The 25,050-nt window shown below is 33.2% G+C and overlaps 2 protein-coding genes across 2 annotated transcripts in view; both read right to left on the minus strand.

Moving 5' to 3' along the window:
* Positions 1–49: 49 nt before the first annotated feature.
* On the minus strand, positions 50–12,871 carry LOC138329936 (PDZ and LIM domain protein 3-like). Its single transcript, XM_069277221.1, has 3 exons — positions 12,474–12,871; positions 2,388–2,536; positions 50–1,879 (listed from the first exon to the last, which is right to left on the minus strand). Exons 1-3 carry the CDS (start codon positions 12,573–12,575, stop codon positions 1,798–1,800), a joined length of 333 nt encoding a protein of 110 aa, XP_069133322.1. The 5' UTR covers positions 12,576–12,871; the 3' UTR covers positions 50–1,797.
* Positions 12,872–20,962: 8,091 nt separating this feature from the next.
* LOC138329937 (uncharacterized) overlaps positions 20,963–25,050 on the minus strand; it is a 46,941-nt gene continuing 42,853 nt past the window's right edge. Inside the window, exon 8 of the mRNA XM_069277222.1 lies at positions 20,963–24,179. Coding sequence (XP_069133323.1) covers positions 23,833–24,179 — 347 coding nt within the window. The 3' untranslated portion in view covers positions 20,963–23,832. The remainder of the gene's footprint in view (positions 24,180–25,050) is intronic.

Below are 25,050 nucleotides of genomic sequence, written 5' to 3' on the forward strand. Positions count from 1 at the left end.
CAGTATTCATTTCAATCATGTGTAATACACAAAACAAAAACAATCAGTATAAAACAAATAACAGGGCAAATGAATTCTTTAATAATGTTTACATCAAAGATGGAGAAAAAACCATGTTGCGTGTTACAATTCAAACAATCCCTTTAACGCTTTTATGTTAACTTTCTAACCGACCACAGCTACATCTGGTGTCGGTTTATTTCATACTCTCGCGTTTTCTCGCGTTCTCTCGCACAGTTTCATATCGCACGCATATGATTCTAATGTCTTTAATATTGCACATATCGGCCCAGTTGTTTTTATTAAAACACAATGGGTGGGTGATTAGGGTTTTGAGGATACCGAACTTTTGAAAAAAGAACCGCTTCATCTCACAACAGAACAAGATTAGTAATTGATTTGCGCGTGTGAATCAATGTTAGTTAGGTTTGTTCTGATATTCATAATCAGACACATGATATACATATTAAACAACTAGCGTAGACTTTTAGATCCAGTAAGTACAAGAGATCAATCGATACATTTTGGCTGTACTTCAACCATTGTTTTCGTTTTCCTATTCAGAAAAACATACGGACCTGGTTTGTTTTGTATTCAATCGCCATCAGGGCAATATATGTACTTATAAAGTATTTCCCCCTCCTCTATCAATGAAATAACGATTCTTACTAAGATTTTTACCAGGCATCATGATAAAAAGCACTTTTATCAGTTGAATTTTTTGACTTTCAATCCAAGGATTATAATATAATCTAACACTTTCGAGATTAAATATGAAGACCTTTTGAAAAGTATTGATTCATTACAAAAAGATAGATTTTTTAATTACTGTCATAACCAATTTAAATTATGTAATGCTTCACAGGCTCAACTGTAATTTGTTAAGTCTAAACATCAAAAAGGTTTTGATTGTTTCTATTCCATGATCTCGGGATACTAAACGTATCTACTCTGAAGGCATACAAAAATATAAAAAGGTTAAAAATTTTACATCTTCTGTATCTATACAAAATTAATATATAGACTCTAAAATTCGCATATACATCACATTCTCTTACATAAGATAAATAAATCAGCATATCATTACCATCTCTGTGGGTTATAAAATAGCATTTGATAATACTTTATCACGATCGGTATTTCAAGCTGTGCTTATATGTTGTTTTCCCCATACCTTTTTGTAAATGTTATATTAATAATTGAGAATCTTATTCATCGTTATTAGATATGTCTATCTTTATGACGTTAACAATCAAAATACATATCAACTACCAATACATATATATGAAACAAATAAATAATAAATTATAAAAGTTAACATCACAAATCTCACACAATCATTTCGTCAGCTTTCATAACATCATCGCCTACCGGCTGAACAAATCTTTAAATTCAATATGAATTATCGCTTTTTAAGTTTTTTCTAAACCGAAACATACATATGTAAATGCTACATTATTAATAATGTTGGTGGTATCGTATCTCTAATGATCTAATAATCTACCAAATTATTACTATTATCATTGATTAAATATTAATTTTCATTTTTTAAGTGTCTAATGTAAAAGCTAATTATATTATATTTGAAATGGTATTGCTTTCATGGCAATTTCTTCCGTGTTTCTTTCTCGTGCCTAAATTTCTGCAATGAACACAAGTGGATGACGCGTACACAAAAACCGGCGACGCCGACCAACATGACCAAAGCGTAAACACATCTACTAATGACGTAGTCATATCCGGGTTAGATTTGTATATGAGTCAAATGGACGGTTGTTTACTGTCACTTCCCTGTCATCATTGGTGTTTCCAAGGCGAAAACTTGATTGGACCTTTTGGTTTAATGCTCTTTAACCTCTCGTCCATGCCTCCGTAACCCCTGAAAAAGAATAAAAAGAAGATCGTTATGATTTACTTTAAGGTAAAAGCGCGACGAAGTTATTTTTAATGGAATTGTAATTCAACATCTTTCATTCAAGTTATTATATATGCTGAAACTGGGCGGCCATTTTAAACATGTTATTTTCTCTTCAGTAATCTATTGAAAACCATAAGGTTTGATGCATTAAGCTGTGAAAAGCATTGAAATGGACAGACAAATTTGTTTGATACCTTATAAACATTAGTTACAAACCCGTATTTATGCAATGTATATGAAAATACGGCACATATAAACTGAATAAGGCATGATCGTCTTAATGTCAATTTGTAGGCAATTGTGAAAACAATTTAAAAAGCTAATCAGCCAAGCCGTCTTTAATCATTATGACCATATGTGTCGCGCTTTCTTATGTTTTTATTGAGTAAATAAGTTTAATTCTTAACCTATTCTGTTGCTTTCCATTTTTTTTATACGAAATAGCCCTGTTGCACGTTTACATACTTACTTGCACACACTCAGCTGTAACACATTTCCCGATCGTTTGATCAGTTCATGGGCCTGCATGTGTGTGAGGCTGTCAGTGCTGTTTTGTCCAATTCCCAAGATGGCGTCACCCGGTGCTAAGTGCCCGTATGAGGGAGAACCTTCCGTCACCTGCCATAGAAGAGATACTTTGGTTTAAACAATATTTTAATCATTTCAATAACGATACAGTGCAATATACATATCAAAAAGGTTGGATAAAGAAACAAGTACAATGTACCTATGTTAATCCGTCTCCATATATACATAACTTATAGGCAATAGGACAGTACTGATTTATAAGAATTTCCAGAGCTAATTATACAGTGCTTTGGTAAGGAAAGGGAAGGGTGCAGGGAAGAGATACTTTGATATCAAGATGATTTTGTAACGATAATGCAATGCCCTGTTCATTGAATATCGACGATGTAAGTAAATTTGTATATAAATGTAATATAAATGAGAAATGTGAACACTTACATATATTGGTACCAAGTTTGAATTTACATTTGTACATTTATTTATGGTGGAGACAACTTACAAAAGACAGAGAATTCGCTCAGATGTTTGTGTTGTAGCTAATTTACCATGTGATTCCGTGAAATTCGCAAGTGGAACAATTTTGCAAATATTTTATGAGTCATTTACAGATGCAACGTCACAAACGGTGACGTCATGATTTACATTCTAAAATAAAAAAAATCCATGAAAATGACTATTTTTTAAACTGTAATTAACCCTGTAGAACCGGCTTTGTATACATACTTCATTTAAGACATCCTGGTGCCATTTCCTTTTATCTTCATTCAAACCTTTCCTCGATACTGTATCTTTGTTAAGTAAAGTTTAAAGGTTGCTTTCATAATGCCATAAGCTATCGTAACCTGGCAAATGGGAAATTTCTAATGTTTTTGTTGTGCAAAAAAATCATAATATAACATCAAGAGGAAACAATAAAGATATTATGAATACACACCATTTATGAAAAGAATAAAAACATGCATTAATTAACGGTTTACGTTACCAAACTGCTAAATAACAAATTAAGTTATATCCGTCTATAATACTTCAAACGTGGATAAATGTATATATTTATATAGCATATATTGTAGTTTATTTGATCTTGAAAGACATTTATGATAATTATTGAGTTTTTAATGTTCAAATTCGACCCTGTACGATTTATTAAGTCAAAGATTACATGATTTTAGTAACTGTTTAGATGTTTATATTTATCTTTCCATTGATAATTCATAGTTAACAGTAACTTTAACTGTAGTCATTTACGTTTGAATATGTATTTATCAAACATAGTATCAAACTTGTGGGCAAGATTTCTGATTCCTTTCTCGATGTCCTTATTTATTGGTAATACAAATTCGTTCACGAGCTTTCAAGATATGATTCTAAGATAATCTACAGGTGCATAAGATATATTGTAAAAAATACAATAAATCACAAAACATTTCTGTGATGTTGGTATTTAAACATTAAATAGTGGTAATGTCGACTTCTGATCCATATCATTAATGCTTGGATGAAGAATGTGTATTTTGTTCACGCAATGACCTACAGCCCTACAAGACACATATCTGTAAGGGCATCACTCTCGTGAGCTGGATGGTGAGTGGTAGAATACCAATCTCCTTCACAAATGTTTAGCTGGCCAACGTTTATTGTTTACATTGACAACATGTCAAAGTAAGTGCCATTGGTAACTGACGTGAAGAGGTGGCAGTGTTCGAAGGTTCAGAAAATAAAACAAACTGTTCTGGAACTGCAGTCAAAACAGTAATGGAATATCTTAATATAAGTAACTTTGAAGACGACTTCTTTTCCGGAGCGAATTCATGTCCTCGTTTTTTTGTGTATCACAGTATGTTGTTTTAAACTACAAAATGCTATTTCAAATATCGATTTTAAATGTATGTTTTTTATATAGTAAACTATTGTTTATTTATGAGCAAGATATGAAACCGATACATTAAATTAAATAGCATGAAGAAAGTTCGCGATTGAGTTTTTTTGTTATACCTAGTGCACGGTTATGTGAAGGTCTAGGACTACACTTTGATCAACAGATGTATGATGATGTTTAGAGATATATCACATGCCCTCGTCAGTATACGTATGTTCTTCTTGTTACCTTCCATTGTTTTATGGCAACGACCATGCCAACAACTATGACGTCATTGAGGCATTCGAATGTCAAGAAACTGGGTGTTAAAGTAATAACTAAGCCAAAACAATTATGCAATGCAGTGTTAGCTGTTGGGGAAACTTAAGTCGCCATATTCTACAAAATGATGTGTGGATTCTCACTTAAATCCATTGACGTAGATAATTACTGTAGAAAGTGTTTGTGTTATCAAATACACCACTACACTGTAGCTTTGCTATTCCCGTTACCATTCAAGTACATATCATTTCAAACATTGCCCGAATTCCGAATGTATTGAGATTTGGTTTTCACTCGAAATTTGCACACCACATTACCACGTGCAGGCATAAAATATATTGTTTCGCGGTGTCTTTCTCGCTCATCCATTGAAGCTGTAGGGATATACTAATGAATAAACCACGAAAGTCAATTCCGTAAAACATTTTCCTTTTTTTCGACGGCGCCCAATATAACTGTGAAAATGAACAATGTGGCATTTTCTTGGCAGGTATACAATCGGTAGCCTCAATCTGATAAATATGGGTGTCCCAGTATGACGTCTACAACATACCTTAGTGATGACACATCTCGATCATCGCTTTTCTACACTTTTATCGGGATTTTAACGAAGCGAAACAAAGTCAATTACCGCAACAAAGGCATTGCCCGCCATTACAATGGTTGCTCTAATTTACGTCAAGTAAAAATGTTGCCTAATTTCACAGGGTAGAGAAAATGATAGATACAACAGTTAAATACCCATTTATTTAAGAGGTGGTTATTCTGATTCTTAATGAGAAATAGTTTGGCATTGTTCATGTTAAGAGTTTTGTATGTTACAACCTTGACTATTTTCAAGAACTTACCGATTTTAGTTATAATTCGCAATCTGAACTTATTTCCTTGCATAGTACGATTACAGTCAAAAGATGACAATCCCATTCGTTATGAAAAACACGTATTAAATTTCTTTATGTAAACGAACATGTAGACGAACACGTTGTGTTAGTGTTATTTCGGACTGAAAAAGGCCCTATAGTGGCTAAATATATATTCCATAGAAATGATTTCTTATTTTACATTGAATTTATCTTGGCCTTTTCTTTTAGATTATTAATATACTAGCTTTATACTATGTTTATCGCATTAAGACTTTCATTATGCAAAAACATAATTGATGACTGAAAAGATGATTGATAGATTTATTTTATAGAAAAGGTTAGTTTCAATCTTGTTGTTGAAATTGTTCATTTCATCAAACTTTGATTATCTGTTCAATTGCTTAACCCTTTCCGGCATATGCTTTATGAAGAAGACAATGGTTTTATCCTTGTTAAAGGAAATGATTGCTTCAATTCGCCCTAAGGAAAAAATGTTAAAGTTAATGTTCAATACAACATAGCTTTGACTCACATGAAGGTAAAAGTATACACAAAACAATTGCTTCAACTCTTGTTAAGAAATCTTAACCTTTCCTCTTTTTTGTAGATAGTCGGTCTACCTAATGGTTTGACCTAAAGAGAATACATGTTTTAGATAACGGTAAGTTTGTTTGATATTTGTTGTTTATTTTTTCTTCTAACATGGTTCTTTGACTACAGCTTATAACTGTTTTTGTAATTTGTACGTCAAATAAATATGTTTTATTTCTTCTTCGCAGACCCTTTCGTCTGAAACGGAGAAACCAGGGGATAATGTACTTGGTAGGGATGAAAGATACTCGAATTATTCTTTTCAATCTAAGCACACCCAAAATACTGAAACCACTTTGAATATCACGAGGAAATTATGTCGTATTTAAGATGCTCAAAACTTAATCATCATTGATTTAATAGAATTGGCAAATAAAAGAGTTGTTGCATTTTAACGGTCTAAAATGTTCTCAAGCTTAAGATATTTTGCATGCATTTTATACTTATCATATTACTATTAAGTTTCAAGGACATACCATTATTAAAACACTTCAAGTTTTAAAAATACAAATGAGATTTAGCATTAGAGTCAGCGTCTGTAGTCTTGATATCTAATTCAACATTTTTTTTCAAAATAATTTACAGAGGAGAGCCATGTAAGCTGGAATATTGCCGGAGTTGTTTTGGTAATATATAAATACATTTGTAGGAGCTACCGGGAAACATCTAGACTGATACAGGGTTGAGATATATGTTGTTAATAATGTATATCTGTACTTAGTCTGAGACATTCCGAGGTGAGGACGGTACACATGTACGTTTGATACTAGGGTCTGCCAGAACACAGGCGATTAGCATCAGATTAAGTGATGGCATGCGTTTACATAATTAGACCACAGCATGCTGACCTGTTCCTCCTAGCACACGAGCCAAATGTGAATGTTACATGGCATTCATCTTTCCATGCTCGTGTCATTTTTAAGTTGTTTTTTGTTGTTGTTGGTTTTTTTTTTATTTAAATGTATGTTGTTGCTAAGCGTCATAGTATTGGCCACTGATATGATAACTGTAATATTTAAACAGGGCTTATGTATCAAAATGTGTTTAAAATCGTATTTAGTCAATTTACAGTTTTCTAAAATACATGTTCTTGAAATAATTTGGTTTCCATTATTTGTATTAAAATTCTCAATTATGTCTTATTTCTTATTATAAATATTATATACATTGTTTACTAAAAGTAAACGGTATAATATTTTATATACTTTAGTAAATTAATTTATTTTTTTCTTGATGGCATTTAAATAGTTTGGCTGCTTTTGACAAATTTATATGATTGAGTGTGTATTCGCGTTAAATTGTCCAGACAAAAAGCAAAGTATCGCCTATCGACTGACTATTTGATTGAAAACAAATTGGAAGTTTTGCAAAAAGAGGCATCCCAAAGGAAAGGGGAAAGCCTTCGTTATTTCTAACAATTTAGGAAGCTTCCTGAACGGGAAGCTCACTTTAGGGAGTTTCATGGATAGATACTAGCCAAATGATGGTGTTTGAAGTGCACATTTATAGTATATCTCCAAATGTGTGGAACATAATTATAAAATATCATTTCAAAGGTTATGTTAATTCAAAGAAAACGTCAAAATAAAACATTTGACATGAATGCAATGATGAATTTGAATTAACACGCCTAATACATGTAGGAGATTCACACAGTTAAAAAAAGCGAATTATGATGTCCAGACTTTCCGTTAGTAAATATTTACCCTCAATCTGACCTGAAGCGTGTAATTATTTTACCATCGCTTGCTTCTCAAATTTTATATATCATTTGATTGTCAGTTAGAGATATGAATCACCACAACTCCTTGACATTCATCAATTAGCGCCGCAAGAGATTATTTTAACATACCCAATTATCCCCTCCAATAAGGAAAACGTATCCAATTATCTTTTATAAACATGTATATGTATTTCTGACTGATCTGGTTTCAAGATTTGGTAAATCCATAACATTGGGGAAATCTTGATCTGTATAGAACCGACCCGAAGCGGTTAAGAAATATTCAAAGTATTAAAAATAATAATATTATAAACGTAATATAATAGCTTGACGATGCAATTATGCAAGTCAAACAATAGAATGCGACACTACTTGTTCTTAATGATGAATTTGAATACTGTTTCGTGTTATGGAAATATAGCATAAAAATCATAGACTAAATAAACTGCGACGCAGTAAGTTGTACCAATCAATCAGAACCGACGTTACTAACGGCAACACCATTTTGTATGGAATGATAAAGTATATTTTTAGCCAATGAAAACGCTCGTCACATGCAAGCTTGAATGAATAAAAATGGAAGAAGTATTATTTCAAAATAATTGAGGACAACCATCCTTAATCACAATTCTTGGGACCATAAATGTGTCTAATTCTTCTTTGCAGTTCTGTAATTTTGGCTTTTTTCGAATTATATCCCCTTGGTAACTATATTGTTACTCTTACAGCTACGATGAATTAATTGGTTCTGTACTGTTTACATACTGTACATGTAAAGACATGATGAGAGGGCATTAATACATGTTGCCAATTTGCGCCCTATATAGCCTAAAGAGACGTCTGTAGGGACTTGATGGGACATACGAGAACCTTGAGCAGTGGGTGGGGCTAACATTTCACAGCGAGTCGTAATCCTCACTTCATAGTTATTTAGTATTTATATTTCAAAGTCATATGTTGGCTCTTTTCGTTACTTTTATTTCCCTTACGTCTCTGCATGTGAGTGAAGGGGTACGTGTACTAAATGCAAATGGCGTCTTCGTGTAAAACAAGATGATCGTGATCCGTACAGTGCAATGGCGATGTATATCTAACGAAGCACAAGATCGCCGTCTGTATCAACTTTTGATCGTAAAGATATTTTATTTATAGTGTATACATGTTATTATATCTAAGTCTATGTGAGCCTACTCCAGAATCATCGTTCTATCAAAAAAGTTTCCAAAACTCGGATGTTTATCAGGTTTCAGTAACTGTGTATTTGTATATTTAGAGTTTTTGGAAATGCATTAAGAAATAAGGACATATCAAAAAACTTTTATAAGCAATGCTAACTGTCCAACTTTACCTTGCTATGCTTGGGTATAATTATTGTTTAAACTACCTACTATTTTAAAGGTTATTACGTTTGTGTATCCACAAGGACAAATAATATCGGAAGGAAATTAAAATGAATGGGAAAACATGTGGTCAAGCTGTTATTCCGTGAACTTTCCACCTTCGATTCGGGATCGAGCCTGACCACACAGGTAGTTGCTAAAATAGATTACTTCTCGAAATACAGCTTATCTTTTGAAATCAATAGAGAATGTTGTATCTATCGCTCTAACTTAGGACAAGTGATTACGTAAGTTTGATATATGCACAAATTATCATAACTTGCTCAACTATCCTGACTTTGGATCGGTAACATCCATTGGTTAACGACGATAATGGTACGTTCTGTATCATTATAGGGGGTCGACATCTGCCCCTTATCGTTCCAGCTGCAAACTGCCTTAGCGAACGTGATAAACACATGTGGTACGCGCCACAAAACAATCAACTCGGCAAGTGGTAATTCCGGCAAATGAATTATGTTTATCTAAAGTCTATTTTTAAAACTTTTTTTTTCGTGCAATGTATATCAAATCAGAAGCAAACTGCAACAGCGAAAAATGATTATAAAAAGATACATATATCGTATTTATCTTTCATTTTTCCCGTGTCTACGTCATCAGTAATATCTCAAATTAGAAGTTTCGCTGATAATTTACATTACGGCTAATATTGTACCCAGCTGTGTTTAGAAGTTGCCATGAAGTATGTTAATATTTTTTTCAACAGGTTGGCGGCATGTGTTTACATTTTTATTGCCACAGAAGTGGGCGTTATGATCTGTTGTTTATGGGAGTTTGTTGATGCATGTCATTATATCGATGAACTTTACCCCCATGCTGCCTTCTCCACCCCCTCCTGCTTCTCCCTCCACACAAACAATTATGGCCTACCCCCTACCGAAACGTAAACACTGAGCAGCGCTGAGAGATAGTTTAGGGCAGACAGACGTATACATAGATGTCTAGTTACCTACAGCACCTATAGCCTATTTCAGATAGTTTCGACGATGAAGTGCATAAACACATATACACACACAAAGTCGGGGGCGTTGGATATATGTTGAGTGTTATGAAATGAAATACGATACCTATCGAGGTGATAATATGAATCCATGACCTCCGTTATCTTACAAGCTGAGCTTCCTGACCTGCAGAACCAAACGGCCGAAACGCATTACAACTTTTAATGTACACTATCTCATAAACATGCTGTTCAGTCGTAACCTAGGGGTTTGCTACACGCATTTTATACGTTTCACAGTAAAGGTTCGAGAATCATACAGAGATTTGTTATCATGTCATTATCATTTGGTATTTTTTATCCGTGAATACAGACTTTCTTTCAATGGAATGGTTGTAGCTTCAAAAAAGTTATAAACAAAAGTTAAGTTGTTGTTATTGATTCGCGTTTAAAAATGATATTACAATGAAGTTTTGTATATACCTAATATATCAAGGCATTGTATAAAATAAGTATAAATGTTGCTTTCAAGGGACACTGAATCATTAACGTGAAAATTTCCGCGAGTGAAAATTTACGTTATTTACTACAGATGCCCTTTTCCGCGAAAATTCCCCATACGCGTAATACCGTACTGCGAAAATACAAAAACGCAAAATGTACAGTATATTACTTATCAGTCTCATCTGATAGACGGGTGAGATGATAACGTGTTATTGAATGAAAAAAATCACAGTAGAGTATCCCGTCTTTGCATACTACACAGTTAACTCCCTTGTGCGTAAATATCCATGGTTACGTCATTATAATATGAGCAAAACCCGAAAAGTATGACGGTACACCCGGAAACACACATGCCGTCTTAATCAATAGCTATACCTTCAAGGGCAGATAACTTTGTAATATGCAAATACAGAAATTTATACTGAATCGTATTGAATCCAGATAATGAACTTCAACCATAAATGGCCACAATATCATTAAAATTAGATTCAGCAGTATTATTGGAGCCTTTCCAAGAGAATTTAAGTAAAATCTGGCATATCATGAGATTAAAAGTTAGACAAATCTGTGTCAATAAGTCAGAGTAGGTAGACGGACGATTATTTAGTAACTTACATAGGGGTGTCCTTCAAGAATAGGGATGCTATTAAATAAAGGTTAAAGTGAACAGTCGGGCAAATATGGTGTGAATGTATCCAGTATAATTTCTTATGAAATAGAAAAATTAAATCTCTCGCCAAAATCTGTCTGAGTACGGAGAAATTAATTTAAAGTATAGGAATCCTAAAACGTCCTCCCGGCTGACTATGTCCGTGGTTACATTTACACGCAGCCTCGCTTTCAATGCTTTCAACTTTCCTTTACTTTAATGGTCAGAACTGGGAAACGTAAGCAGAACTTGGCCGTCGTATTAATATGTGAGAACTTTTGGAAGGCCAATGAACGCATTTAGACTGGTTTCTTTGCCCGACTATTCACTTTAAAGGTAAAGGACGTCTACCGACTGACTATTGTACACAATCGTAAAATTCCAAAATTAGGTAGGGACTCTTTTCTTCTATGAAATTATTACGCCGTTGTATCAGTTAATCAGAAGCGACGTCATAAACGTCGACGTCATTTTCAGTTTATAGGACGTTGAAGTAAATCGTCATGCCTATATAAATGCTCCTTCAATGAGAATCAATGCTTAATAAAAGCACAGGGTTCATAATCGAGTGTTACTATTTCATTTTTCCCGTAAAGATACACAAAGTGGACATATTATGGATGTTTTGTGGCACACTGGCGGCCACTTTACATTAGAACCTGTTATATAATTAGTCATCAAAACGAAAATCTGAAATCGATGCCATATATCGAAAAATTGATTAATTAATCGCATTTGTCAAATTTTATATACCGGATTTAAGGGACCAATACCAAAGAAAAAAAATAAAGAAATTTCCTGAAACATAGAGCCACTTTTTTAAAATTTAGGGGCCAATGGCCAAAGGGACTACTCAAAAATGACCCCTGAATACATGCGTAACTAGCAATAAAACGATCGTCTACATTGTCTAAACATTATAAGCTACAATATGTATTATGAAACAGACTATAGATCATCTCCAGTCGAAGAGTCGTATTTCAGTAGTACTAATTTGGTGTAGCACTGGCTTTCTACTCCTCACACTAACCACATTTCCACATTTTATGGTTTATTTCAAAAAAATGATGTTTAAATCAACCATGCCCTTGGATTCCATGACCGTGACGCTGAATTTAAGGCGAGCGTGAAGAAGAGTAACGCTGTGTCGAGCAATGACAATTTATATAGCGATCCATATATACTGGCTATGGCTCAAATAAAAAAAATCTTATACGTACCTTTTTGACGGATAACTGTGAGTTGAAATCTGTCCCTCCCTGTAGCCTGAACCCCCAGGGATCCATGCTGCTATTTCTCTGAAGTTGTATGTAGGTTTGCATGATGAAAAATATAAACTGGAATGATTTAAAGTTTTAAAAAAATCAAAATTCGGCGAAATTTCACCAAGAAGTTTAACTTTTTCTTTTCCACTGGTAAAAATAAATAATAGATTGAAGCTTTTTTCACTGCACGACTGAACACCGGTAAACGTCCTCTAAGTCCGAGAGTCTCGCGCCCCCGAGATTTGGCGTTTTATATGGAAGAAGAACAAGCCGCAATGTTCTGTTGTCCAGACAACGTATGAGAGAGTAGAGGGGAGTGTGAATATAGATATAATGAAGTAGGAGGGGAGCGAGGCTAGATGCCGTAACAGATAGATATTTCTGTAAACGTGTGCTATTTATAACAGAGTGCGTGCATACACGTCTAGTGCGCGCGGGATGTATTGGACAGACGAATGCTTCGGCACGTGAGGAATTTCTTTCGCTGCGGGAGATGGTTCTTCTCTTTCGTCCTAACACCACCTATATATCCAACCTCAAGATCCACCTATGTCAGAATTTGTAAACAGCGTGTAATTATGTTGTCTTTGCTTTGTCATACGAAAGTAAACGGGGACGAAGAGTCAATTTAACTTTACATATTGCAGGTGGTACCGACACAAGATAACGACTAAAGATAAGTGTCTAACAGTCGTGGATAAGATTAAGGACTTAGAAAAATAATAACAAAAAAAAGACGATTTATGTAATTTATTTTATTTGTGTTATTTAACGATGGTTAAGACTTGAATTTATCGTTTAACTGTTTTTTCAATGAGGTCTCCGCCTGTTTATAATAGGCACGCCCATATCACACACTTATCGTACACAAGACTTGTGATAAGCTGGTAACACTACATAATGTAAGTAAGTGAAATATTTTAACGAGTTTAATTAAGGATTAAGTTGATTATATTTTTTATGTTTCGGAGAGATAACACAAAAATCGAAGAAGAGCAACTCAAGGTATTATCGACAATGTTCTCTTTACGTTTGATTAAAAAAGTTTCTTTTGAATATTTATTATGGGGGTCGATAATCGATAAAATGGGTCGATAATACAGTGTGATAGAAGGTCTATATCAACCTATTTCTCAAAAATAAGACACCGCTAAAACTCTATTATGAAGTCCAATTTAAAGCTTTTGTATGACACTCTAGAAATTTCCGATTGCATTCTTCCCCTGTAGCTTAAACATTGTTAAGGGGTCGATAATACCTCAATATGCTCTGTATATTACGATGAGAGCACACTTAGAGTTTTTTCTAATTATATCTCCATAACATATATATAGATAAAGTATACTAAAATCAATCCATATAATTCAATTTACTATAGCTTATCTATTTGAAATTCCGAATTCATTTTAGGACTCTTTTGTTTCTAATAAATCATTAACTCGTTATCTCAGCCAACCAGAAGCGGCGTTACAATGAGCGACGCTATTTTTTCCTTTAATTGCTGAAAAGTTGAGGTATTTTTAAGCCAATGAAAATGCTCGTAACAAGCATGATTGAATTATTAGTACATAACCACGAAATTATATTTATCACACTAGTACAATAAGAGATATAATATAAAAAAAAACTTTCGATTTCGTTTTTAATCAAGACATGCACAATTCGTCTCGCATGTGACGTTGGTCATGGCGTCACTAGCCACTCATTTAATGTGTCTTTTCATACAGTGTCTCCAAAAAAGGACGTCATATATATAGAGAAACAGTGTTTTGATTGCGTTAAAGATGGTATGAACGCAATGGATACAGACATATCAAGTTGATACTACTCATCGATTGAAACCTCTTTTTACAAAAATGAAACATTGAACAGTGTTTTGATTGCGTTAAAGATGGTATGAGGACCGCAGCAATGGGATTGAACAGACGTTAAAGATGGTATGAACCAATGTACAAATACCAATTAGCGCGTTAGCGCTACATGTAGAATATGTCTGTATCCAATTGCGTTCATACCACCTTTAACGCAATCAAAACACTGTTCAATCTTTATATTTACATAAATAAGTCTCTACTTTTACGTCAAATTTAAAACGGTGATGGTTGCTAAGTTGGGTAACTACGGTAGTCAGGATAACCGAAGATATAGTTGAATGTTGTAGCTGTAGTTTAATTTTAAATATAACAATGACACCTTTAAATCATTTTTAAATTTGTTTTTTTTTTTAAATTTGATAATGTATCAATAATGTTCATTTCGAATAAAAATTTTAGATAACCGAGGCGGAATGACTACCTGTATATTATCGTTGACAGGGTAGTGATGCGGTCCGAAGTTGAGCGAGCCGCCATATTTGATGTTCAACCGAGGAAAGTAACTGTGAAATAGCCTGTTGATCAAATGGTATGACTGTTGAGCTGCTGAATGTTTGTAATGTATGTATCGGTCTACGTACGCGATATAGACTAATTCTTCATAGTCACGACCTTTATTTTATTGTACGGATGATAAAATGGTATGACCTGACGTAACTATGGAATTCCTCGAACATTAAAGAGGAAAGCCCCGGTTGTAGCCTCGACCAGCGATTCTTTTTGTTGTTTATTACCGTTACAATGCTTGAAGACATATTCTGTTTTGATGACAAATACATTTTAATTGGATCTAATAACAACTCTTTATTATTATTTTTAATGCGATAACGAGGAAACTTTGTTTACACTTCATACAGTAGGCCAACAGTGTAGGCTATTGACGAGCATGACATTGTCTGTGCCACCTATGGATCAGTCTTGAGACAAATAGAAGACCGTCTGTCATCTGTGAAAAGGTCAAATGTGAATTAAGTAATTAAAGTTTATTTAGATTATCATATGACGCAAAATCTTACCGAAATGTAAATTAGAAGTAGTCCGATCCTACTCTGGGTTTGTATTTGAACGCAACTCCCCTCCCGTTGACTATATAGGGGCATATGTAAATATAACGTTATATTTTATTTATCAACTCGGGTTTGAATTTTTGTACATTGTAACATAAGTTTGCAGGTTTTGTTGTTGTTGTTTATGAAGGTGGATTTTTAAACGTGCACAAATGAAAACTAAGTTTTTGAACCTAATAAAAAACCTTCGCATCATGCATGTACATGTACATATTATACGAACTTTTGAAAGGTATTTTTATTTCAGACCATCGGGTCAAGGTCAAAGTGACGTAATAACGATGCACTACACATTGTCATTTTATTTCAGGAAAAATGCAAAATTCAATTGTAAAGATTAGCCGAGATTAAGATTTCTTTTTTTTTGAAAGGGTTCGTTCATAATTATTTATTTTCACACCAAAGGTTTCTTTGTCATTATTTTATTAATTATAATTATTTATTGTCCTATAAAAATATTAATATCACATCTCATGCACGCTCAACAACGACAACGATGTGTTTTATACGGCATTTGTTATAAATAGAATACAAGCTCTGTTGAAACTTATGAGAGTTATCTCCCTTTTAATTGTAAAGTAGTGTAGACGATCGCTAATGTGCACGAGGTTTAATGTATACGAGATTTTATGAAACGGGTCTAAGAAGTTTTTTTGTTTTTGCGAGCCTTGGCTCTCATATGAAAAGAACACAAATTTAAGATACTTTTATCACATAACTACAAAAACCTACAGTACAAAGACTTTCACGTTAGTGGGCTAATGTAAATATTGTTAATAAATAAATGTTCATTGACAAGTGACAAAAACGCGTATATTGACGTGTCAGCAAAATCGAGTACGATTTAGTCTTCATATTCGGATAAAAGAAAAGAAAGAAAGAAGAAACAAATCATAATAAAAACAAACATAAAAAGACAAAAGTAGATACAACTAAAACAAATACAAAAAACAAACCTAGCAAAAAAATCATGTATAGCTTATAGCAACATGTACTTTTTAGCCAGTGTTATGTTGAAGATTGCATGGACATTTGCTCTTAAGGTAGCTGTTCATCTGTGACAGCTAGCTACCCGACAAGTTCTGACTTGTAACATTTGTAGCATTTTTATTGCCTTAAAATTTACTTCGTCAGCCTATAAAGGAAAAAAAATTGCGTCGGCGCTTGTATCGTCGCTTCGGATTGGCTGATAATAACGGCGATATGATTTCATAGACAAAAGAGTCCCAAAATGAATTTCGAATACTGAAGAATCTTTAGTCATTGAATTAAAAGTATTAATTTGAAAAGATTTTTAATGTTATGGAGATATAATTAAAAAAAAGCTTATTGTGCCCTCATCATAAAGCGCTTAGCGGTTTATTTAGAGTACAGTCAGATTTTTGTGTTATATATCTCCATAACATGATACATCTATTTAAGTTAATCCTTAAATATTCCATAAACACTGCAAACCCCTCTCACATTTATAGTAAGGTGTAAAAGCATTCTAACCCTTTGAACATATATTGGAGTAATTCCATGTCTGAATTACTATTACAGGCTTATGAATTTCACTTAAATTCATCTAGTTTTACAGCACGTGGAACTGCACGTGTCGAAGATTAAAACATCCCATAATTATTCCTTCAGTAACAATTCTACAAAGGCAATGTACTATTTATTCGCTTTAAATAGTTTTACATGTACAAACACATGTATGACAGTAGACTTTGTTGTCGTGAGTTTAGCTTTACGAGTTAACTAACTTTTGTTTTCTTTTTCATTTACTTTGTTAATTCTCTCTGTTAAATCATCAGACCGAAACCATGTGATTTTAGGGTCATATAAATAACAGATGTCGTTCCACATGAACTAACAGGATTAACATGGACTCGTACGTAGTCAGTTATAGTACATAGTAATACAATTTCGCCTGATGCATTATTGATAAAAACACCTTTAGCCTGTTTTGTTAAATGGTGCGTAACATCGCTGTGCGATGGAGCAGAAGATAAGTAATGTCTACAGTGTTTCGCTCTGTGCATCTTTACATCTGATTCATGTTAATGCATGATAGATGATACATTATCTTGTGTTTTAAGTAGGTGTGAAATCCTCTTAATTATCTAAATAACAGATATTTTTGTGTACTTTTAAAGATGTTCGCTTATTACCAAAAGCCCTCCACCTCTGGAATATTGGTTCGTAACCCATGTGGAGCAGCTGCCAGGAACTGACCGCTGACCGCTGGTTTTCCTCCGAGAATTCCGGCATTGGTCCACCATCTAACCCTGGAGGTCTTTAAATGACCCTGGCGGTTAATATGACGTTAAGATAATCAAAATCAAACCAAATGCCATTTAATAGAAATTGAAACAGGGTTAATATGTTTCATTTATTTCCCTTTAATCCGATACCATCCTCGATACTCCAGGCTATCAATTACGATCGTAAGTGAGTCATACTATTTTAACAAGATGTACAAAGAACAAATAAAAAAGATAATTGATTTCCACGTGGAAGGGTAACGTAACCTAAACCTCGATGAATGTTGTTTCAGGTTGTATATTTATATTCAGTTATACATTACCATATCATTGGTATTTGTCCTAGATAAACTTTTTTATTGTGTTTTTTATCTCCTGTTGCCTTTCTCTTGCTTAACATCGATACCGTTATATTAATGTTGTAGAAGTTAAATAATAGAAATAATTGGAATCAACTGAAGAAAACGAAAAATTAGGCTGAAACCAGAGCGTTTTTAACCAGCAATTCCCTTTTACTCCCTTTTTCACATGTTCGTTTTCCAACATTTTTCCTCTTTAGGTTTTGTCTAAATATCACCCATTCAGCAAACTACATCAGATGTACTATCCATTTACTGAAACCGAGAACTGAATATTTCACATGTTCGTTTTCCAACATTTTTCCTCTTTAGGTTTTGTCTAAATATCACCCATTTAGCAAACTACATCAGATGTACTATCCATTTACTGAAACCGAGAACTGAATATTTCACATGTTCGTTTTCCAACATTTTTCCTCTTTAGGTTTTGTCTAAATATCACCCATTCAGCAAACTACATCAGATGTACTATCCATTTACTGAAACCGAGAACTGAATATTTCACATGTTCGTTTTCCAACATTTTTCCTCTTTAGGTTTTGTCTAAATATCACCCATTCAGCAAACTACATCAGATGTACTATCCATTTACTGAAACCGAGAACTGAATATTACATCTTGATGTAGGTCTATATAATTAAATTATAAATTCAGAGGTAATTTTATGAAATTTTTATTCAAATTAAGAAAAATACAGATCTGATAAATAGAACATTGAATTCCTACTTCAACTCAGGATTCCTCTCCATTCACATTGAAGATACCAACAAAAAGTTATATAAATATCACAGACATCAATATTAATTTCCCACGTCAATTTTTAAATACATATTTCCTACTCATATTATCAAAATCAAATAATGGCGTTCTAAAGAAATATGTTTTACCTTGAAATTGATTTTTCGTTTACAAAATATTGAAAAGTTTCATTGGTTCTTGCAAAAAGGACATAGACAATCTCGTCGTCTTTGAGTTACCTCAATTTGGTGGCTGATTACTGCCATGTCAATGTTTTGGTACAAAACTAAACAATGATATGACAGAAATCAGTCACCATACCCCCATACACTTTCATCTTATATCTCATATCAATGTGAATGTCATATGAAATTCAGTGAAACGATATTTACACATTTTGTCGCTTGCCTTGGCAAACAAGTTTCGTTTTGAAAGGCACGCATAGACATGATCAATCAGATATTTAGAATAAATAATATTAGGTACACGTATAAAGGAAAGTCTTCAAATAAATAATAAAGGTTATTATTAGTTAATGGTTAATTCAAATTGATTCAGTAGCATTCTAAAGATAAAATGAGAATAACTGTGTAAATTGTTCACAGTGTACAGTTTCATAACTGACTGACAATACTGCTTACATCTCATCTTTGTCACAACTTCATTTTACATTTCCAAACACATATCGCCTTTTCACGGCGAATTTTGTTTCTCGATTTACTCTGTAATTTTATACGACGGGATTAGAATTTGCTATTATTTGTTTTCATATTATTGACTAGTTAAACAATCTGTATAGTCTATTACTGTCTGTAATTCCTATTGACAGATTAATATACAAATATTTCGTTCCACAGATCAGAATCAATGATTAGATTGTCATATTATCTCACGGCAAATCGAAGCATCTTTAAGTTAATTAATAGTCTTTGTATTAATTTAAATAAAGAAAACAATGTCACATTTTCTGGATTCATTATTATCCATGTAAAAAAAAAAAAAAACAGAAAATATTCTTACGCGAAAATAGTTCGATTTACAGTCATTGTAACGACAAACAATCAAAACGACGAATTTCTCTGCCAAGTGACAAAACAAGAATGAAAATTGCATAATAAAGTCACATAAAATACGCCTAACCCGAGGCTTGTTGAATGAGACTATCGTGTATCTCCTCCGAGAGTAGAAAGGATGACTATTTTTCTGCACAGATCAATGTTCATTTGCATATAACGTTTTACAACTTCCGGATATATTCTACGCTTGCAGACGGCCTTGCCCTTTGTAAGACAGAGAAATCTCCGGAAGTGTAGATTTTGCTGTCCTACGGATTGGGTAGAAATGTATCGCAATCCGTGTATCAGAGATTGTCCTGTCAACACGAAGACATACGTGGTCAGTGTGTTTCATGGATATATCTGACCTCTGACCACGAAACAGAAACGGGGCATAAAAATATTAGAATATTTTCTGATATGTGTATGCATTCCGTTGTGGTCTTCAAAATTGTCGTTGCCTACGAAATGTAGTGATCCCACTTTTTGCGACATTGTTACGCACGTTAATTAATGAAGCGGTGTTATTGAGTGCAACAGTTGCCATTCTATATGTTATGAAATATTGCATTTATGAACCAACTAATCTAGATTTTAAGAGCATGATACATGTAGGAATGCACCTGCAGCAATTAGCATATAGGCTTCATTTATGTATGATAATTTATTAATAAACAGAGGCCCACTACCTTTTAGAAATGACTTTTAAATGATTTTTTTCAAAAAAGACTGTAAAAGGAGATTGATAATTATGTAGACCCACAAAAGTTACTAGATTAACGTTAATAGAACACTTATCAATAACAAGAATAATAAATTGTTTCTCTCCATAAAGAGTGTCGTATTATATTCCCCGCCGTCGTCCTAAATACCACGTAATAGTTGATTGTCATTGCTTTAGACGACAAAACAACGAAACGAATCGTCACTGTTATGTAACATGGATTATGGAGGGAAGCTTGCATTTGTTTGATGTTTTAATATCGTCTTAGATCATCGATTGCTATTTTGTTATTTTGTTTGTTTTAATTGTATTGCTTGTTTTGGAAAGGTAGTGGGTCTTTATTGCTTTTTAACTGTTACCTGCAATATAATGTGCAATATAATGTTCCCTGTATGGTTGATATTTATAAAATGTATTTGGATTTTAGTGTGCTATAAATAGCCGATGTCATTGAAGAGTGACTTCCCTGTAAGTGACACACTCATCTTTATACATGTGTCTGTATCCTTGCGATACCACCATATCTTAATTACAGCATCGTCTTAATTACTTATACCAATTACATTTCGAGTGGGGCCCAGCTTCAAATTGCAGACATTTCAATGTATAAATTTATGTGATACAAAAATGATAGCTACAGAATAGAAATGATATCAACATAAAAGTGTACATGCATAATACACAACGGTAATTACGACAAAATTCTTTCGTTTCAATGGCACACTTCAAAGTTAAAATGGCGTTTACTGTTATTTTTAACAGTTTGATAACAATAAGTGATTAATAAAAATTCTAACGTAAGGAATCACAGACGTGCATACGTAGGTATCAAACAATCGCAATAATAAATAATTCTAGGAGTTGAATTCTATGATGGAAGGGTGCATATTAATGAGTGCTATTTATGATTTTAATGTTATGAATATAAAAAAGTACAACATAAAGTTTGTGATTATAAGCACACTCTCAGATTTGTATATAGTTCAATAACGTAAAAATCTGTGAAAATAAACGTTATAATTCAATCTTATCAGGTGAAAAGTAACATTTTTGAAGGGATTATTTTTCACTGAAATCAATACGCGTTCTTTCAGCAAATCAGAGACGTCGTAACAAACTGAGACTTCATTTGTAATGTTATGAGATGATGAAATAAGTTTATAATACAATAAAAGTGTTACAAATGTTACAAGCAAAATTGTATAATTTAAAAACATGATTGAGTTCAAATCGAGAAAATGGACCATTTAAAATAATGATAACGTATTAATGACTTGAACAGGTGTTCCCAAAATACATTAGCAGCTGGAAATTATTTTAACAACAAGTAGCACATATATCTATTGGCAACAAAGAAGGGAATTAATAAAGCATATTTTACATATTATTGCCTTTGAAAACAAAATTAATCAACATTGACCATTCACTATAACTGTGCATACATGAACAAGTTGAATATTGTTTAATGCATATATATATATTAATATTAATGGTAATTAAAATATTGAATAATTGAATTGTTTTTTACATGAAAGGATCCCTTGGGATAGCCATTATTAGTGGTAAGCCAATTATGACATCATTTTAATTGTGGCCACATAATTATCACACTAGCGATCATAGGAGAATAACACACAGAGGGTTTTCCATCGATTCTTGATGAAAGTGACTTGCTTTATTCATTATAAAAGACGAACATTCTTCGGTACGTCGAATAGGGAATTATCATAAAGACTACAAATTTATCAACAATGAACTGCCTGCACAAAGAGATAATAAATATCATCAGCATGAAGAACTACGTCTTTGCACTGAATTTGTCTTTGTATTAAATAATAAATAGACTACTGATTCTTATCATAAATACTTTTGTTTTCTTATTAGATTCTTGTTTTTAAATACGTACATGTTTTGCCATATAAATAAAAGTCATTTGAACTATCTAGTGTAATATTAACTATAAAAATTATCACACTTTAAATACGCTATTTTCTTATGGGGCAACACAAATGATAAGGTACAATATACACATTTGTGTATTGATAAATACGTAAATGTACAAAATATTTACAGAAAAATTTCACTAAAATAAATAAAACTAAACGTCAATCATCCATAGTATAGCGTTGCTGATATATATGTGTAAATTCAAACTGAGTCTGGACGGACATAACAATTCAATATATATTTCATATTCAAGGGACATTAATTATACATATTACATTCCAATTAGCAATACCCCCCCTCGCACACACATACACACTCTCTCTCTCTTTCACTCTCTCTCTCAATATGATATTATTGTAATGGGCCCATCGTTAGTCAAAGAAGAGATGTCATTCTTTCGAATTTCAAAATCTTTGCATGACGCTCCTATAAATAGGTGTTTAGAGAAAAAATATATAAATATATATTTACGATAAATGTAATTAAGCTCTTTAATAATTCTTATATTGGAATCTTGATGCCGCCAAAGTGCCTCTTAGATATGACCGTTTCACATAGGTAAATATTTAATTGATTGTATTCTGCTGGCATGTACTTTGATCAACCGCATCCACATCTAATTCCATAGGTTGAAATGTAATTGACATAAATCTTCATTTCCTTAATGTATTTGCATAACCTTGTAAGGAGTGGTTCAGATAATGCGAGCTCACTTCCATAGGTGCAATCCATACATTCACAAAATTGCAACCATATGCAGCACAATCACCATTGTTGTAATTCAAGTATTCACATGACCTCCAAAATATATCACAGGTCACATTTGGAGTGTTTTTCTTGTGCGCCAGACACACATATTCAGTCTTCCGTTGGGTTCGTACAATGAATCCATTGGTAAATATCGTTTTGTTCTATTTCTCATGCCGAACGGATGTCTGTGAAAAGCTATGCAACTAAGATGAATTCTACTGAAATGTATCTCATTATCATTAATTGTATTAGATATCAAGATATCTAATGAAGAGATATTCTCCGGACGATACCACGCAAACATAATCACTATTGTGGTATTGTTAAAAGGAGATATTTTTTATATCCTAAAGACCCGCATACAGTGTAGTTTTGGGTAATAGTCTGCAAAACTCGACATCTTGCGAGAAAAAACGCTTTCATCAGGCGGTTTGTCAGCATACATTCGGATGAAAATTTGCCCACAAGACAACAAGCAATACCCTGGCACGCCTGGTGCACTGTAAAGAGATGATCAACGGAACCATCCCACGATGAATTTTTTTGTAAGATCATTCAATGGTGTTTATTTTCTTATGGTTACAGACGGAATGGTAAAATGCTTTGAAGCCGTTCATAAACCTTGGAAGGTCAATGATAACAACTGCTCCAAAGACAACTGCAAGCATCGCAGCCCCTAAATACCCGAGGGACTTAGCCGATATTCTTTCATCTGGAATGCTGATTAACTTCCGTTTCCATGACGACAGATCCTTTTTCTCCACAGTAAGTTCTTTTTTGAGAGTTTCTATCTGGGACTGTAGTTGCTCTGGCGACATGGACGTCATCAGGTTACTATTACAAAAGCAATGGTAGCAAGAGCTGGACGGCGTGCCTGTGTACAGGTAGGTGACTGACTCTAAAAACACAAAAAACGCTAGGTAGCATATGTTTGTAAAGAAATAATACAGCTATTATGAAATAATATCAGTTTTGTAAAGGAAAGTTAATATCTATCAATTATGAAATAATATTATGCTTGTAAAAGAGAATTACTATCTATTTATCGATTATGAAATAATATGTTTTGAAGGAAAATTACAAAATATCTATTATGAAATAATATTATGTTTGTAAAAGGAAATTACTATCTAACTATTATGAAACAATATTGTGCTTGTAAAAGAAAACTACTATCTATTATGAAATAATATGTTTGTAAAGGAAAATAACTGTATGTCTTTTTTGAAATAATATTATGTTTGTAAAGAGAAATTGCTATCTATCTATTATGAAATAATATTACTATTTGGCCGAGGGTGGAAAAATGTCCTAACTGAATACAAAGTGACTTTGCTATATGTATGAGTAAAAAAACATCAAATTGTATACTAAATAAAGTGGCTAATGACGAGAGTATGTGTAGATATGTTGTTTTAAATATCCATCATATACAAAACAATTAGTATTAATTATTATATTTCAGTTTACTATCTGTTATCTCTTCAAAATAATTCATTAAGAGGCTGTTTCTATGAAATCATTACGCTTGTGTTGACCAACCAGAAGCAATGTTACAAATGTAACGTCTTTTTCCCTTTATGGCCTGATAAACATTTTTAAGCCAATGGGAATGCTTGTTACGATGTACATAGGATTAGTATCATGGGTGTGTGTGTGTGTGTGTGTGTGTGTGTGTGTGTGTGTGTGTATGTGTGTGTGTAAAGGGTGTAGTTGTTCGTGTGTGTCAATCAAAAGTCAATATTCCGTACAATTGAATTAATTATGAA

Source organism: Argopecten irradians, chromosome 8 (genome assembly GCF_041381155.1).
Source record: "Argopecten irradians isolate NY chromosome 8, Ai_NY, whole genome shotgun sequence".
NCBI classification, from domain to species: domain Eukaryota; kingdom Metazoa; phylum Mollusca; class Bivalvia; order Pectinida; family Pectinidae; genus Argopecten; species Argopecten irradians.